The 18781-nt window shown below is 40.6% G+C and overlaps 2 protein-coding genes across 2 annotated transcripts in view; one reads left to right on the forward strand and one right to left on the reverse strand.

Moving 5' to 3' along the window:
* ctnna2 (catenin (cadherin-associated protein), alpha 2) overlaps nt 1–18781 on the reverse strand; it is a 333673-nt gene that overhangs the window by 122996 nt on the left and 191896 nt on the right. The window lies entirely within an intron of this gene.
* On the forward strand, nt 12391–17885 carry lrrtm1 (leucine rich repeat transmembrane neuronal 1). Its single transcript, XM_086295703.1, has one exon. The coding sequence runs from the start codon at nt 13575–13577 to the stop codon at nt 15126–15128; it is 1554 nt and encodes a 517-aa protein (XP_086151829.1). The 5' UTR covers nt 12391–13574; the 3' UTR covers nt 15129–17885.

Raw genomic sequence — 18781 nt, forward strand, 5'->3', positions numbered from 1 at the left:
GAAGATCACCTAACTTAGCCCAATGTGACCCTGACTCTGTCCTGTGCTGCCTGTGACTAAGCAATGAGTGGCAGTAAAGGCTTAAGATGACATTATCTTCAGATCTTCAGTCTTTGAAGAAAGAAAAAAAAAACATTAAAAACACATGAAAGAGCCACTCTGTAACTGACACTGTTGTTTGGTGACATGTTCTTTCACTGTAATCAACAGAGCAAGTGTAGTTTGCACTGAAACAACTCTGACTGCATTTTTAATCGTGGAGCTGCTCTTTGTTGGGCAGGGATCACACTCGGAGCACACGATTTTATGTTAACACCGTTTTGCTGGTTTGAAAATCAGTTAGAAATAACGGCCTACTAGTACAAACCTTTAGTCTTCACAATAAAAATCTCTGGGGATGTTTTTTCAATAAATGTACAGGGAGTGCAGAATTATTAGGCAAGTTGTATTTTTGAGGAATAATTTTATTATTGAACAACAACCATGTTCTCAATGAACCCAAAAACCTCATTAATATCAAAGCTGAATGTTTTTGGAAGTAGTTTTTAGTTTGTTTTTAGTTTTAGCTATTTTAGGAGGATATTTGTGTGTGCAGGTGACTATTACTGTGCATAATTATTAGGCAACTTAACAAAAAACAAATATATACCCATTTCAATTATTTATTTTTACCAGTGACACCAATATAACATCTCCACATTCACAAATATACATTTCTGACATTCAAAAACAAATCAGCGACCAATATAGCCACCTTTCTTTGCAAGGACACTCAAAAGCCTGCCACCCATGGATTCTGTCAGTGTTTTGATCTGTTCACCATCAACATTGCGTGCAGCAGCAACCACAGCCTCCCAGACACTGTTCAGAGAAGTGTACTGTTTTCCCTCCTTGTAAATCTCACATTTGATGATGGACCACAGGTTCTCAATGGGGTTCAGATCAGGTGAACAAGGTGGCCATGTCATTAGTTTTTCTTCTTTTATACCCTTTCTTGCCAGCCACGCTGTGGAGTACTTGGACGCGTGTGATGGAGCATTGTCCTGCATGAAAATCATGTTTTTCTTGAAGGATGCAGACTTCTTCCTGTACCACTGCTTGAAGAAGGTGTCTTCCAGAAACTGGCAGTAGGACTGGGAGTTGAGCTTGACTCCATCCTCAACCCGAAAAGGCCCCACAAGCTCATCTTTGATGATACCAGCCCAAACCAGTACTCCACCTCCACCTTGCTGGCGTCTGAGTCGGACTGGAGCTCTCTGCCCTTTACCAATCCAGCCACGGGCCCATCCATCTGGCCCATCAAGACTCACTCTCATTTCATCAGTCCATAAAACCTTAGAAAAACCAGTCTTGAGATATTTCTTGGCCCAGTCTTGACGTTTCAGCTTGTGTGTCTTGTTCAGTGGTGGTCGTCTTTCAGCCTTTCTTACCTTGGCCATGTCTCTGAGTATTGCACACCTTGTGCTTTTGGGCACTCCAGTGATGTTGCAGCTCTGAAATATGGCCAAACTGGTGGCAAGTGGCATCTTGGCAGCTGCACGCTTGACTTTTCTCAGTTCATGGGCAGTTATTTTGCGCCTTTTCCACACGCTTCTTGCGACCCTGTTGACTATTTTGAACAGGGTCGCTGGTTGATTGTTCGATGATCACGCTTCAGAAGCTTTGCAATTTTGAGACTGCTGCATCCCTCTGCAAGATATCTCACTATTTTTGACTTTTCTGAGCCTGTCAAGTCCTTCTTTTGACCCATTTTGCCAAAGGAAAGGACGTTGCCTAATAATTATGCACACCTGATATAGGGTGTTGATGTCATTAGACCACACCCCTTCTCATTACAGAGATGCACATCACCTAATATGCTTAATTGGTAGTAGGCTTTCGAGCCTATACAGCTTGGAGTAAGACAACATGCATGAAGAGGATGATGTGGACAAAATACTCATTTGCCTAATAATTCTGCACTCTCTGTATGAAGAGAAGAGGTTGCATTCAGTAGTTTCTTGCAATATTTGTAAGAAGACCTTATTTGTGTTAACGCTGTGTACACACTTAGAATGCCAAAGTAAAGATTCACAAATGCCAAGGTAACATTATTATGATAACCCTTGTGCAGACGTCTGATAAAGAAAACATGATGGAATTTTCTATCAATTCTACATGAACAAAATCCACTTTTACAAACTTCTGATAGACACAGAGAAATATTTTACTCTGATCACACATTGCTATCCGTCCCTGTTACAAATCCCCCTTCTGTGTGAAAATTCAAGGCAACTTTTTTGCAGCCTAGATAAATGTTACAATGTTGGAAAGCGGATACAGTAGGCCTTTTTTTATTTTGAACTGAAAAAGCAGAGATGTCACCACTAAAGCTTTGGTGGCTCTGCTCTGTATTCCAGTAATCCATGACAATGTCACTGTAAGCCAGCACACACAGTACTCAGACATGAAACTAAAACAGCCAAAATTACAAACTCTCCTGTATGAAACTGGTGTATGATGGGACAGGATGATTTCACTGCAGCACTTACACTGATCTTATTGCTGTTGCATCATGCATTATGAATACATTTTTACTGATTTCAGAATGAAAGTGAAAGAAGTTTAGGAATGTGTCACAGTTCAAAATTAGATCTCGGTTTCATTAATATGAGAATTCAACCAATTATACCATCTCTACTGTGGCGTGCTCTCTGCGGTCGCAGACTTTTAGTTATTTGAATGCTGCTGGTGAGTCTGACTTATGGAATGGATATTGTGTGGATTTCCTAAATCCCTCCACTAATGCATTTAATATAACTAAAATAACACATTCATCTTAAACTGGCCTTCAGACTACACTGGCAAAAAGGTTATTAATACTAAGGTTGCAAAGTTCTTGCTGTCGTTACCCACGTGAGCATTGAAGTCTCCCAGCAGGACAACAGAGTCTCCAGGTGGAGCACCTTCCAGCGAACTGTCACTCGGCGCATAAGCGCAGATGACAGTCAGGACCCGTTCCCCGACCCTAAGGCGCAGGGAACAAACCCTCTCATCCACCGGGAAAAACCCCAACGTACTGGCAGCAAGCTGAGGGAATATTAGAATACCCATCCCAGCCCGCCGCCTCTCACCAGGGGCAACTCCAGAGTGAGACAGAGTCCAGCCCCTCTCCAGGAGACTGGTTCCAGAGCCCAAGCTATGCGTAGAGGTGAGCCCGACTATAGCTAGCTGGTACCTCTCAACCTCACGCACTAAGTCAGGCTCCTTCCCCACCAGAGAGGTGACATTCCATGTCCCTATTGCCAGTCTTGGCAGCCGGGAGTCAGTCCGCTAGGGCCTCCGCTCCTGGCCGCCACCCGGCACACAATGCACCCGACCCCTATGGCACCTCCTGTGGGAGGATGGGCCCATGGACTAAGGCCCGGCCACCAGACGCTCGCCCTCGGGCACCCTCGGGTACATATATATATATATATATATTAGGGGTGCAACGATACACAAAATTCACGGTTCGGTTCGGTTCGATACTTTGGTGTCACAGTTCGATATTTTTTCGATACAAAAAAAATGTTCATGCCTTTTTAATTTGTCATTTATTAAAATTATAAATATATATTTTAACTCAAAAGTACAGTTTTTAAATTTAACCCTAACCCTTGTGCGTGTTTTTTATTTTGACAGCGAATGCGCACCTGCGGACCACTTATGTGCAGCCCTGGTTATTTAGCTCATCATATTGCAGCCACAGAAATTCTTTGTCCATGAAACCATAAAGCTGCACTTTCTTTTTGCCTTATAGTGTGATTTGTCATAACTTCTCCGTTTTGTGGTAAGCTTTTCTTTGGCTGTCACTTCTTCACCCTGACCTGTCTTATTTGGCTCAGCCAAACATATATATATATACACATGAGGAAATTTTTGGTATTTTCAGCCTTTATTAGGCAATGGAGTACAGAGATTGTACAGGAGAGCAGAAATGGGGGGGAATGACACACAGGAAATCGTCTCGAGTGGATTTCAACCAAGGTCTCTGCAGTGTCATTTGGCATATGGGTCACTTGGTCAGTCAGGTGACCTAAAGCAACACTGACTTGTGTTGGTAGGCTTGATAATATATGCCACTGTGTGCATTTTGTGCTGTACAGATGTGATGCTGGCACAGGTATAGTATTCATTTCATCTTCATTACTCCATGACGTCTAATTCATCAGAACAAGGAGGAAATAAAAGGAAGTACAAGATGATGAAGTGATCATGTATTATTTTATCAAATATGAACATGAATTCATTATGATTCATTTGTTATTTAGAAATGCATTTTACAGTAATTACCAATTCACAATTCAGATGTCCTTATAATAACCCAGAGGATTAAGTATGAGATAATACAGTCATATGAGATAAGCGTCAGCATCTACCATTTGTTTGGTAAAACCAGTGAGATATGATACTAGCTCATTAAAGATGGTAATTATCTTGTTAAACTGCAGTGTGTATGCATGTGTTTGTGTGTGTTTTTTGTTTTAAGGTCATTTAAAGTATCACATGATGAATATAAAGTTGGCTTCAGTTATAAGACATTTTTAGGAAACCCGGGTCACCCCCAGCTGTGCCTGTGATGAATAACATTGTCATCCTGTTTTTCAGTCATCGTGTAGCTAATTACTGTCAAGGTCAGTCATCAGTAAAGGAGAAAGCGGACTGCATGTACATCACCACCTGTGGCACTGTCACTGTGAATGAACAGCCGGGAGGTTCTTGGCATCAGTTCTTCTCTTTTTGTGTTGTTTTTCTTTTCTTTCTTTCTTTTTTTTAAACAATCCGTTAAGATAAAAACCATTAAACGTTGCTAATACCCTGTAGTTTTTTGGATTGCGATTATTTGTTTTTCTCCACACACACACACACACACACACACACACACACACACACACACACACACACACACACACACACACACACACACACACACACACAAATAAATGACAGGGACATTTAGATGAAGTCGAGGAAAATCTGATAGCCATTTAACATGGTAATTATGGCTGATCAAAAGAAGGATGCAGCACTGTGCACATAATTTCAAGCATAATCAGATTTTTACAAAGAAACGGTGTCTTGTTCCGAATTTTTGCAAGTACATTGCTAACCAGTGGAGTTTTAATTTATGAGTAACAGAATCTATCTACTTTTTCTATCTCATGCTTAGAATAAGCACTTTTGGTACAGTCTATTCACCTAACTGATTGTCTTCAACCTTCTGTTAAACCAATGAGAAATCTCTGCCATGCCACTGTTGTATTTTTTAAAAGATTACCTTTTTCTGCTGGTTTCAGCTCTCATTTCAGTTTCACATTGATGCTGTTCTCCTCCTTACTATTTATCCTCCAGTCCTCGTGAGTTCTTTGACTCTGCTCATTAGCAGTTCTTCTCCACATCACATTCATTGAGATCTAAATCATTACTCCTGCACCACCACCATACCACCAATGCTGGGATATTTTTGGAGAAGCGCTTTTCCCCTCCTTAAATACGTTCCTACATTTCCTTATTGTGTGCCCCATGTCAAATAAATCGTTTTACTTTCCTTCGCTTGAGTCATTGCTGATTTAAATTTCAATTCACGGTCCAAGGGTTAGGACTTCATATACACAAAGACCTTCAATGAAAGTTTATACAAAACTCTCGGTTAGTGTTCTAACTTTACCTTGAAGCAGGGACACGGAATAAAGGGACAAGTAATTTTCTGTCTAAATTTACAAGTGTTTCAGCCTTTTGCATCAGAGACTCCTCTGTCACTGCATTCTGCTCCGATTCATCCAAACATGAGAGAGGTTAGTGGACACATAAAGGATGTACAGGCTTGTTTGGCTCTGGATGAGGCAATAGGCCAGAGTAGTCAGGACTATCAAAAGTGGAGGGGGGTGCTGCCTCAGAGAGCTGGGTTTTGAAAATGGGCTTGGTGGTGCTCAGTGGGATTTCTGCATCATCTGACAGCTGAACAAAGTTCCTTTGGCAGACAGAGCCCAGTTACAAGCCACTGTTTGATGTAGTCTCTGAATCCAAAAACATTAGAGCCAGAACACAATTGCATAAAGAAACAGACTAAGTAGCAAAGCTAAAACAAGTAATTGAATGAAATACTGCATATGGAAAAACCACACACCAACCCACTGAAGGTGGGTGAAAAACTGGCTGTGTCAGGTTGTTGTAAATGTGTGCGCATGTGGTGGAGGATGAAGAATTTTGATCTCGTTTCAGCGTAAAAGCAAGAAGTGTGTGACTGCACTGTGTTGTGACATGGGAAAACTGTGTTGTTTTCTCTCTCTCTTTCTCAACTGGGAACGTGTTGCTTTGGACATGGCCGGAAGCAATTTAGAACCATATTAATTCTCACTCTGTCAGAGCAACAAATACACAAATACACACAGATGCATTTCAACAAAAAAATACACCTGTTCAACTGCTTGGTGAAGCAGTACATCTCTCTCTCTCTCTCATAGGCTGAGGACTAGGGAGTGTCAGAACTGCTATCCGGGATGACACAACGAACATCCACGAGTACATCAGCTTAGTGAATACCTCAGGAAAGAGAAATCCAAGAAAGATCCATAGAGGCTGGGGTCCAGGCAAGACCCCAGGTGCAGACTGTGTAAAGACGCCCCTGAGACAATTTAGCACATAACAGCAGGGTGCAAGATGCTAGTTGGCAGGGCATACATGGTACGCCATAACCAAGTGGCCAGCATAGTATACAGGAACATTTGTGCCGAGTATGGCCTGGAAGTCCCGAGGTCAAAATGAGAGACGCCCCCAAGGGTGGTTGAAAATGACCTAGCTAAGATCGTGTGGGACTTCCAGATAGAGACGGACAAATGGTGGTGGCTAACCAACCGGACATAATGGTGGTAGACAAGCAGAGAAAGACTGTAGTGATAAACGTAGCGATACTGAATGACAGCAACATCAGGGTCAAGGCGCACAAGAAGCTGGATAAATATCAAGGGCTCAGAGAAGAACTAGAGAAGATGTGGAGGGTGAAGGTAACAGTGGTCCCCGTGGTAATCGGATCGCTTGGTGCATTGACGACCAAGCTAGGCGAGTGGCTCCAGCAGATCTGGGAACAGCACCTGAGATGGGAGCTTGAGGGTCCCAGAGGCCTAGGTACCACTACTTATATAGATAGATAGATATGTACATCTGATGTGTTATGATCAGATCATTGCCCTCTGCATAACCCAAGTGCTTCAGGTCATGAACTGATGGCTGGACATCTTCCTTCAGAATTTTCTGGTAGTGAGCAGAACTCATGGTTCCATCAACTATAGCAAGTCATCCAATTCCTGAAGCACACTACCACCACCATGTTTCACTGTTGGTATAATGTACTTTTTATGAAATACTGTGTTAATTTGACAGATTTAATGACATGCTAACCTTCCAAAAAGTACAACTTGCGTCTCATCAGTCCACAAACGATTTCACCAAAAGTCTTGGTGACCATCAAGACGTGTTGTGTTCTTTTTGTTCTGCAGTAGTTTTCACCTTGAGACTCTGCTATTGATGCCAGTTTTGCTTCAGTTGTTGTTCTGGGGTCTTTTGTGACTTCCTGGATGAATCACCGATGCACTCTTTGAGTAATTTTGGTAGACTGGCCTCGCCTGGGAAAGTTCACCACAGTTCCAAGTTTTCTCCATTTGTTAATAATGGCTCTCACCATAGTTTGTTGGAGCCTCAAAGCCTTAGAAATGACTTTATAACCCTTTCTAGACTGATAGATATCAGTGACTTTCTTTGTCAGTTGTTTCTTTAGAGGCATGATGCGTTACTTTTTGAGATCTTCTCACAGCAGCATATTTTCTCTCTTCAAATGTGCCTTACAAAAATGCACTGCATTTCTTTCTTGTTCTTTAGTTTATACATCTTTGTCGGAGCCTACTCTGACAACCAAGTGCATTTGATGTTTATCATCTATCTGACTGTTGTGTATAACTCTTTAGTTTATGAGTGCAGTCTGACTTAGTGACTTTTTTGTTATTTGTTTGCTTTTTGACACATTTTGTTAACATAAAAGGATGCTAAAGTTCAGTGAACTTAGATTTTATATACACATACAAATTTATACTCATTAGACTTTAGGGAAGTAACATGCTAGTCAATGCAGTTAGTCCAGTTCTTCGCATAATTGTATTTCACTGAGGACAGAGTTAAGAGCCATGCCATCTAAAAGGGAAGAACTGCCAGTGCCACATAGAGGTTTCATCTCTGATATAGCTACCCACCTGGAATACTTCATCAATATCCTGTGTTTACAGAAAAAAAGGTATATACAACATAATCAAAATAAGAAGTTCAAAGTTCTATGTTTGCACTCTTTCAAAGTTCAAAATGTTGTGCGTGTTTAGCATGTTCAAAAGACTAGATAAGTCAAAAGAGTGTGGGGTGAAACTAAAAGCAAATCATCAAATCCTGAATTAAAACTCTAGTCATTAAAGCAAAATGCATCTGCAGAGAAGACCACCGAAATTAAAAAGAGTCTGGCTGAGGGAATTATGAAAGTCTCTGTGGTTTACAAAAATACATCCAACGCTTAAACTAAAGTGCCCGTGTGGTTCAAAACATGCCAGATACTGAAAGTACAATGAACTTTGGACAGTTCAACGATATGCAATATGGAAAAAGCAGCCATTAAGGCCAATCATTGGCAATGTCCTCTATCCAGCCAACAATAACAAGCTTGGCTGTTTCAAGCAACAACAAAAAATAAGCAGAGAAAGAGCAAGCTGTCTCAGACTTGAAAGTTACATGCATTTATATAAATGGGGTTAGCAACGTGGAATTAAAGATTTTAATATGTAATGGCAGGCTTGTGTTCTTAATGCCTTGAGCTATTGTACCTCCATCATATTATATGGAGAAATACAAAGAGTTTTCTAAGTTCATCCATTCTGCTGAGTAAATCATCCCTCCAACCAAACAATCAGCCCTAAAGCTAAAAAACATGGACAAGTCATGCTAATAATTCAGAATATTTACACAAATAAACTTTGCATCATACAAAAGCATACTTCAAGGAGCTATAACCTAGTGTGACACCCACGGTCCTCTTGTCACATGCCCCACTGAACATGATGACGCTCCCCTTTTTGTTTACCCAAGCTGCAGTTAGTACAAGCTCCTTTAAAATCTTTGTTTGAACAAAGTGGATCTTTTCTTGATACTGTGGAGTAAACTCAGACTGCACAAGCCTTCACGAGGCTACTGTGATTACGGGTTTAAGTGTGAAGGAAACAGGACATTTCCTCTGTTCCTCAGATCATTACTGTGGATATTAAAATACTAAGGAAGAGACACAACAAATACGAAAATTTAAATTAATAAACTCCATGTCCGCTTGTGACCCTTTCAAACTGAGACAACCTCCATCTGCTAGAATTCCCGGTCCATTGTGGACGTGAAATCATGTCTTGCTGTTTCCACTCTGGGGTGTAAGTGTTTCCGCCAACCCCTATCTCAATGCTTTCCGAGATGCCCATCAACATTATCGCTGCGGCAGGCCAATTAGTTATCATCTGCCTTGTTTTCTCGGACTCAAACAGTGGGACGTCATCTGATTCAATAAATGATTTTAATAATGGGCCTGCAATCAAAGATGCTTCTAATTTTGAGACATATTTGAGCCCTCAAATCAAGTTCAGTCTGCTGACGATACACCATAACTGATAACCACTTCGTTATTAAAAGCTATTTATGAATTACAAAATAAATAATGATATTATGTGTATATTATTACCATATATACCATATATTATATTATATTATGTATGAGCATCACTGATAGCTAGAAAGTCTGATTCTTATATAACATTTTTTTAATAGATTTTCTTATTGACAATATGAAAAACTCATGACGCAAGATTTAAAAATATTGTCAACCAGGTAAAAAAAAAAGTACACAGACACACATCAAGACAGCTTCTTTGTTAGAGCATGCCATCACTGTCCTCTGGTATGACTGCTAACTGCACGCTGAGGAAAAAAGTGGGAAAAGGAATATCCACACTTCAAAGAGTTTTCCACATATCTGCGTGATCCTCGGTCCACAGTTCACTTTTACGTCTGACACTAAGTGAAAAATTATCACACAGAATCCTGAGATATGGCTGCAAATGTGATTTGCGACGGCACTGTGATCTTAAATGTTGACCATCAAATTTTAATCAGTTCATCCTCGAGTCTAAGTGAAGCATTTGCTCCAGTTGTAATGAAATTCCATCCTGGAAACTGTAGGATATCACATTTATGAGAATGGAGTGAGGTGAAGTCAAAGTGACCTTGAGCTTTACACTATAAGATCTAATCTTGATTACTAACCTAATTTAAACTAATTCAATCTCTTAACTCCAAGCATAAGCACAAATACTTGCTATTAAACAAATAAATAATGAATATCAAATACTAAAAAAATAAATATTTAAGCCACTTCTCAAAAAGACTCTTCATGGGTTGCGTTAGGACCAAAAAAAAAAAAAAATCACAGTGACCTTTTGACCTTTGATCACCCTTGAATCAAGCCAAATGTTTGTTCCAAATTTAAAGAAACTCACTCCTGATGTTTAAAACACACCAGGCTCATGACAATGTGACAGAGATATACTGTATATATAATGATACAACACAGTGGTGAGAAAAACTGAAAAATTTAAAGAAAAATAAAAGGGATTAAAAAATGTAAAGGCTTATGATGTGTAAATGACATTCTTTTTGTTTTTAAATTTATAAAATGCAGGGGAAAGAAATCCACATTTGTGCTCCACATTGCTTCATGTCACCCCTCAAACATCCACCAGATGTCCTCAGTCTGTCTTCCTGGTTATGACCACATGACAATCACACCCACCTCACCTGTTCCCAATTAACCAATCAATGCTTGCACCTGCCTCTTGGCTCTGTATGCTTATCACCTGCAACAATGAAATGCAGAGATAAATACTAGCAGAAACATTGCATAGAAAAAGATCTATTGATCGACTCGTGATCTGCTCTACAGAATTATTTAGCAAATCGCAATTATTTCTAGAAGATGGCAGTAATGCAATTCCCCGGTTGCCAGAGGCTGTAAAACTTTAAAGAAGAAAATAAGTTGTGCTTTGTCAAATTTTCATTTTTACCCATATCATTCTGGCTTCTGCTTTTTCCGCACTTGTTGCTAATATACATTTGTCTGTTTTCTATCTATCCTACATTTTGAAATAATCCTCTCAATTGTTTCTGTCTATACTTTGAATTAGGCAATAAATTCGAGAAACTTGTGGAAACTGCTAGTTTGGCTAGGAATGCTGAGGTCGTACGCCGATGTAAACCCTTTCCCATCCTTTCTCGTCTCGTTCTCACACTGTATACTTGGCTCTATATCCTCAGCCTGGATTGTCAAGCGGGCATAATTAAAAATTAAAAAACACTCTTTATCTTTTTGTTCAGACTCTGTTTTCTGAATAAGTGAACAAGAAAGTTCCGTTAGCCAATGTGCAATTAACTCAGAAAAGGAAGGAGGTGAGTCAGAAGTTTAAAACTTGGCTCGTGTGAAGCCTATAAGACACAGTCACAGCTCATTGTCTTTGAACTTTTAGGGCAGAACAATGACACGGCTAGAAGCAATTCCAGAGAAGTGCAAAGGAAGACAAGTGAGCCTTCAGAGGGAATATCTATGTTAGCTTAATGCTAATATTATGTGGGAAACAATTGCATCTGCATTCACAATGGACACAGACATAACTGTCAGCGACAAAGAATTTCTGGTGGTTTGAGCACATGAAGAACGCCATAATCATCTTGACTCACAGGCCGACCTTTGTTGCTGGCAAGCAAGCAACAAGTATACCATATATACACGTATGCTCCTGTGGCATCTATGATATAATGAAGGACATACATGGTGACTAGTGCATTTAAGTCTCATTGAAGATATTTAGAAATTCTTTGATGAAATTATATATCTTTTCTTTTCCTCCCTCTCCATCTATATAGCACAGATATATAAGCAAACATCTGTTTAAGAAAAGAAATAATATAAGATCCCATTTTCATCATTGCAAGCCTGAAATCAGACAACGTCAAGAGGCCGATTTCATTGCAGTCATTGAGGGAGGGAAGGAGTGTTTGTATGTGTGGGAGAGAGAGAGACAGTGAGAGAGAGAGCGAGAGCGAGAGAGAGAGAAAGAGAGAGAGAGAGAGCGCTAGAGATATGGGGGGTGGAGGGGGTTCATTAAAGCCCCTGGTTTAAGCCCAGCCCATTCTGGATATGTAAATGTCTGAGGCACAGAGAAAAACACAGCAAGAAAAAAGCAGTGAGGGAAGATGTGAGAGCGAAGAGGAGGAGGGGAGCAGCATGAACAAGTGAGAGAGCGATCAAGGGAAAGAGAGCAAGAGAGTGAGGGAAAGGGAGCGAGCACTCTGAATTGTGAGTGGCTTACGACACTCAGTGAACAGAAGGTGCTTCTGCATGCGCTGTCAGTGTACTGGTCTGCTGCAAGGGATTGCGCGCTCCTTTGCTTCCCACATTTACCGCCCCTGCCTGCCTACCAGCACCAGCCTTCAGCAGCCTCTTCCAGCTGGCTGAGAAGACACCCAGAGAGCAAGGGAGTAAACGAAACCTGCGAGCCACCGGGGATGCGAGCGGCTACCGAACCAATATGAGCCACTCAGATGACGAGGAATACTGTTACACAAGAAAACAGTGAACAGGGTTCATCTCTTTATATCCTGTTTTGTTTTTTTGTTTTTCCCTTGCGTCCGTCACTGAAATCATGATTAAGTGCTTGAATGGATCTAAACCTTACAAGTCAGTGATTTCTTCAAGCGATGGACGATAACACATTTTGACAGATCTTTTGAAACTTAAGCGGGAGGGAAAGGAGGAAAGAGCTGAAGACAGATTATTTTAAAAAAGAAAAAAAAAGATTCTTGCTTATTTTTTTCTTTCGCTGGTTGTCTCTTCTTCCCTCTGATCGTTGCAGCAGAGGACTGCGGAGGAGCAGGAGAGACAGAGCTCATGCAGACAGGGGTACTTGCACTTCCTACCATCTCGCTGAAAGCTACTTGGATTCCTTCTCTTTCTGGCTCTTTCACTTGAAGAGAACTAAGACATTGTAAGCCTGCCAAGGATCTGGTGTCCACTGAAAAGAGAGAAGGGAGGGGGGGAGAATTTGTACCACAGTGGGGTCTTTTTTAGATTCGCACATAATTAGTGTTGGGGCACAAAGCGAGATGCTGAATGGAGATTGTCAGCTTTTGAATAGGGGTGAGTAGGAATTTTTTCGAATAAGATTGATCAGTGAGGACAGTTTGATTTTCCATCCCCTCTACTCTCCACCCACTGCTTGATATATAACGTAAGGAAAGAGACTTTATTTTTTTGGCATTTTTTGGGACTTGATAACAAAAATACTATCACTGTCTTCAGCTGACATACATAGAATGAGACAGCTTGTTGAACGAGATAGATATGATGCGATAAATATGATCTGATACGGGCAAAACCGATATCCAGAGTGGTTCAATGGACATTTTCTCCCTGACATCCCTGGATATTTATGCTAATGGATTTCCTTCTAATTGGACTGTACTTAAAGTGGCCACTGAAGAAGCCCCCTGGGTTGATACTGTGTTCATTGGGCATTTTTCTAAGAACAGTTCCCTTGGTAGAGGGGGTTTGTCCAAGGTTGTGCCGCTGCGACAGCAAGCTGCTGTACTGCGAGGGGCTCAACCTCACAGACATTCCCCGCAATCTGAGCAGTGCCATGGGCCTGTCCATGAGAGAGAACAACTTAACGGAGCTGCGTGAAGGCCAACTGGCTGGTCTGTCACAGCTCACCTGGCTCTATTTAGATCACAACAGCATTGACGTTGTAGAGGAGGGTGCATTTGACAAGCTGAGACGAGTCAAGGAGTTAGACCTGAGCAACAACCGGATTGAGAGTCTGCCAAATGGCACCTTTAGGCCCCTCCCAAACCTCCGTATCTTGGACCTCTCATACAACAGGCTGCAGGTACTAGAGCCTGACCTGTTCCACGGCCTTAGAAAGCTCACCAATTTGCATTTGCGCTACAATGCTCTCAAATTTGTGCCAGTGCGGATTTTTCAGGACTGCAGGAGCATGCAGTTTCTGGACTTGGGATACAACCAACTGCAGAGCCTGGCACGAAACTCCTTCGCTGGCCTCTTTAAGTTGACTGAGCTGCATCTTGAGCACAATGAGCTAGTTAAAGTCAACCTAGCCCACTTCCCACGCCTCATCTCTTTACGCACTCTGTACATGCACAACAATCGTGCCACTATTGTTGTAAACACACTAGACTGGACATGGCACTTTTTAGAGAAGATTGACCTGTCAGCAAACGAAATCGAGTACATCGAGCCACATGTTTTTGAGAGTACACCAAACCTCAAGGTACTGATGCTAGACTCTAATCGTTTGACCTCTGTGGACCAGCGCATTCTGGATTCGTGGTCATCTCTGGACAGCATTACTCTGGCAGGGAATGACTGGGAGTGCAGCCGCAATGTGTGTGCCTTGGCCTCTTGGCTGAGTGCCTTCCGAGGCCAGCATGACAATTCCCTGCTGTGTTCAAGCCCTGACACAGCACAGGGTGAGGATGTGTTGGATGCCGTCTATGCTTTTCAGCTATGTGAGGATCCCCCAGTAGAGGTGACCACAGCAGGCCTGTACGCCTCCACGAGGGATCTGGGCCCCATTACTCCCAACCCCTATGAGGGCGAGGGTAGTGAAGTGGTCACAAATTCTTTCACTGTCACAGTGGGCCATGATGACCTAGAGAGCACCATGCAGATCCACAAGGTGGTAACAGGCACCATGGCACTCATCTTCTCCTTTCTCATCATAGTGCTCATGCTATACGTGGCATGGAAGTGCTTTCCAGCTGGAATAAGGCAACTGAGGCAGTGCTTCAGCAGTCAGCGCCGTAAGCAGAAGCAAAAGCAAAGCATGCAGCAGATGGCTGCAATTTCTACACCAGAGTACTATGTTGACTATAAACCTAACCATATTGAGGGAGCTTTGGTAATCATCAATGAATATGGCTCTTGCACTTGCCAACAACAAGCTTCTCGGGAATGTGAAGTGTGACCCTGCTTTTGAGTAAGTCTTTACCTGTGATTATCTGGATATACAGTAAATTCCTTTTTGGATACACCGGGGAGGGGGACAGAAGGAATTATTCAATCTTCTGGACACTTTTTTTTTTTACAAAGCATTTCACTGTGATGTGGAAGAAGTGTGCTTCATGTGGCTGACTATTTTGTGGTGGATTTACTGCTACTGCTATCTGCTGCTGATCTGAAGTCACATAATGGTCATGGGACTCTTGGACCTGTTCGTGTTCTATCGAAAAAGAGAGAGGAATACAGCGCTGAGGCTTTTCTCTCGAGGATGGATATTTGAGCTTTAATGTGTCTTTCTATTTCAGGACATTTAATTATTGTTTAAAAATAAACTGGGGACACAGGAGAGGAAAAAAAGAAACCATTTGTATTATGGTACACACAATATTTGAGCATTTAAAATATTAAAAACACATTTAAGTTTAATTAAAAATGTAAAAATAAAACTGTGTAAAATATGTTAAAGAAGAAGACGTGCAAGTGTGGACAAAAAAAAAGATAATCTATTTCTTTTGTAAACTACAAAAAAGTGTTTAAATAAATGAATTGCTATTCACAGAAACTCATTTGTATATGAGAAGCCTGTCAGAGAGGATGAATGACGACAGACGCAGTCTTTGCGCTCGTGGACTGTAGAGCCATGACTCTGCAGTGCATCAAACAGCCCCCCCCCCCTAAAAAAAATAAGGCGAAAAACAAAAAAGAAGAAAAGGGGAAGAGGGATATCTGCATCTCATCTCCAGTGTAAAACCCACCATCTGAGTTTTAGACCTCTTCTCGGATTGAATCACATTTTGTTTTGCATTCATTGTGTTGACTTTCTATCAGTGTAGTTTCTTTCCCATTGCCTGTCTGTGAATAGATTAAAAACGATCTATTTCATCCTTTATCAGTAATCATATTTTCATTTAGTGATATCATAATATTTGTGCTCCATCCAAGTGAAGAAAGCAGAGTATAAAAGAGCTAAAGCTATGCCTCTCGTTGCTTCTCACCTTTTGGCTGTCGCAGAGGAGCGTTGCCTCCTCTTACTGAATCAAGCACACCAAAGCCAACAATCATTCAGACCATCCATAGTAAAATCAAAAATACTGTTCAAATAATATCCAAACCACCGAAGGAATTATTCACCAGCTTCAAGAAGATTTGCACATATTGGTCACTTTGTTTTGTTTTTTTTTGTTTTTCTTTTCATGTGATGTAAAATGTGTGTTGAATACAAGGCCATTTCCAGGTGCGTGTATATATCCTTCTCCCTTTGGTGTTTATTGTGTACATTAGCGCACTGACAGATGTTGTGTTTCCTGGGTCCTTTGACATGAACAGTATGTTATGTGAGAGAGAGATGGAGGATCACAACGACTGCAGAAAGAGGGAACAGACTGCTGTCTAGTGTGCACATTCTCATACCGTGGCAGCATTATACCAATTGTGCACCATGTTCTGAAAAATTTCACAACGGGGGCAACATCAATATACTGATTTTACAGCAGCTTTTTCTGAGAAAAAAAAAAGAGAAGAAGACAAAAAGATCAATTTGCATTATTTTTTGTGTTATTTTGCGATAAATAAGATAATGTTTACAACTTGTAAGTCATCAGGAATAAAAATGTTTTAAGAACTCACTGACAATCATTACACAATAAGTTTACATTCTTTAAATCTTTAATTCGATAACATTGTGAGATGGTGTTTGGCTGTTCTTCTTTTTAATCATTTGCAATAAGTGGTACAAAATGAGATGCTTTGGTGTATTTTAAATTGTTATAACTTGTTGAGGTTGATAAAGGCCTGGGAGTAAACCCAGCCTGAGAAGAAGTATAGAGGATTTAAGGTCCCTTAAGCAATAAAGTGTCTGGAAAAAACAGAGAGGGGGGAGGGGATTTTTGCAGAGAGTAAGGATTAAATTTAATTGAAGTGTGCCACTATTTACTGGGTCTAAATGAAATATTTTGAAGGGAAAATTCGAGTGGCTAAAAAAGAAAATTAGAAACTATATTGTTATATTGAAACATTTCATCGATCTATTTAATTGTGTTAATTCTTACAAACTCGAGATCCCCAAAATGCTAGCCAGAATGCCAGTGAGCCACAGAATTTGTAATACCGAAGCTCCTTCGTTTCCTCCCACAGCTCATAGGATTTCTCCCAGGCCCAAAGAAATCCCATCACATAGAAATCATTCTAATTATTATGAAGGACAAGGTGGGAATTCAGTGATTTTTTTCTAAAATGAATGAACTGTCCCATTCTATACATAATGCAAGCAGCAGTAAACATACATAAACATAAAATTGTATAACTTGGTCATTAATCGGTTTTCAAACTAGACCCTTTTTGTTCTCTTCAGATATATACGTCCCAAAATTAAGATTAGTTTAAATCTTAAAGTTATCTCAATAAACACTGTATGAATCATTAACATCAAACCAGTGTCTGAGGAAATGTCTCGCAGTGGGTGAAAAATAATAATTTAGTCTGAGCACTTGGCAAAAGTGAAATGGTGTGGTCATAATGAAATGCAACGACCACAGCGGCCCTCAGTGTTCAACTTAAATCCCAGAGGGTCTCTCCAGCTGTCAGTGAAAGGAAAACAAATACCTGTACTTGTTACCAGAGGCCTCAGGCTACAATTAAAGTTTTTATGCGAGTATTCTGGGAGATGAATAAAATGATATAAATAGAAATTATGTTTTTATTTTTGACTATTGATAGCGTGGCATGGAATTTCAGCAGAGCACAGATTCAGTACTGGATTTATTTCACTTTTATGTAGTTGATCCAGTAAAAGAAAAAACCAAAGTGTAGCCATGACGCTTGAAGTTCAAGCCTTGGGAACAACTTAGTAATTTAGCAGTTCTGAAAATGTGTTTTAGGGACTGGCAATGGCTTAAAGTTGCCATGCAAAATTTACGATCTGGTTCCTTTTTATTGTAGCAAGCGCACCCTGATTCAAAACTCGGTACAGCTGGAAATCATGACCTGTCAAATGACATGAATGCAAATGACTATGTAAGGACATCTTGATAGGGACAGAAATTTATTTTATTCTCTTCATCTTCATATCCTGTCCAGAATTCCCCTTACCTTCAGGTACTTCACAGCCCCTTAAACAGGCAACTGCAGGGTAAATTGAGGTTGTGAAGCTTCATTTATATAAATATTGGATGATGCTTGGCATGGAGGCCAGTACTAGCACCACTATTGATTTCATTTAACTACTTTTTTAACCAAGCAACCAGGGCAAATGGTGATGGAGAATGGATATGATTATTTCTATACCTTTGAGTCCTCAGGACTGAAGTTTAACTACTTTAGACTTCTTTTTATTCCTCCTCACCTTTACCTTAATCCTCTCCCTACCTCTCTCTGTTGTGTCTGTAAGACATCAATTCATCTAACTGACAAGAGATCAAATCTCTGCTTGACCCAAGCCTGAGGTGATAATTCTCTGAAGGGAGATATGTGCTCTCAGACAGCATCCATTATGAGTGCCTTGATTGATGATGCTCGGTAAAAATCAATACAGATGAGTGGTAACCAAAATGATCACAGTGATAACAAATGTATTCATCTCGTCCTCACATTTTGAGGCGTAAACTGATGGTTAGAGATGAT

Source organism: Aulonocara sp. 'chitande type north' Nkhata Bay, linkage group LG6 (assembly GCF_057382095.1).
Source record: "Aulonocara sp. 'chitande type north' Nkhata Bay isolate Kocher_YH1m ecotype deep benthic linkage group LG6, A_spYH_male_GT1.1, whole genome shotgun sequence".
Taxonomy (NCBI): Eukaryota; Metazoa; Chordata; class Actinopteri; order Cichliformes; family Cichlidae; genus Aulonocara; species Aulonocara sp. 'chitande type north' Nkhata Bay.

Excerpts from the sequence above, each read along its gene's own strand:
- lrrtm1 (XM_086295703.1), top strand. The coding sequence starts at position 13,575 with ATGCTAATGGATTTCCTTCTAATTGGACTGTACTTAAAGTGGCCACTG.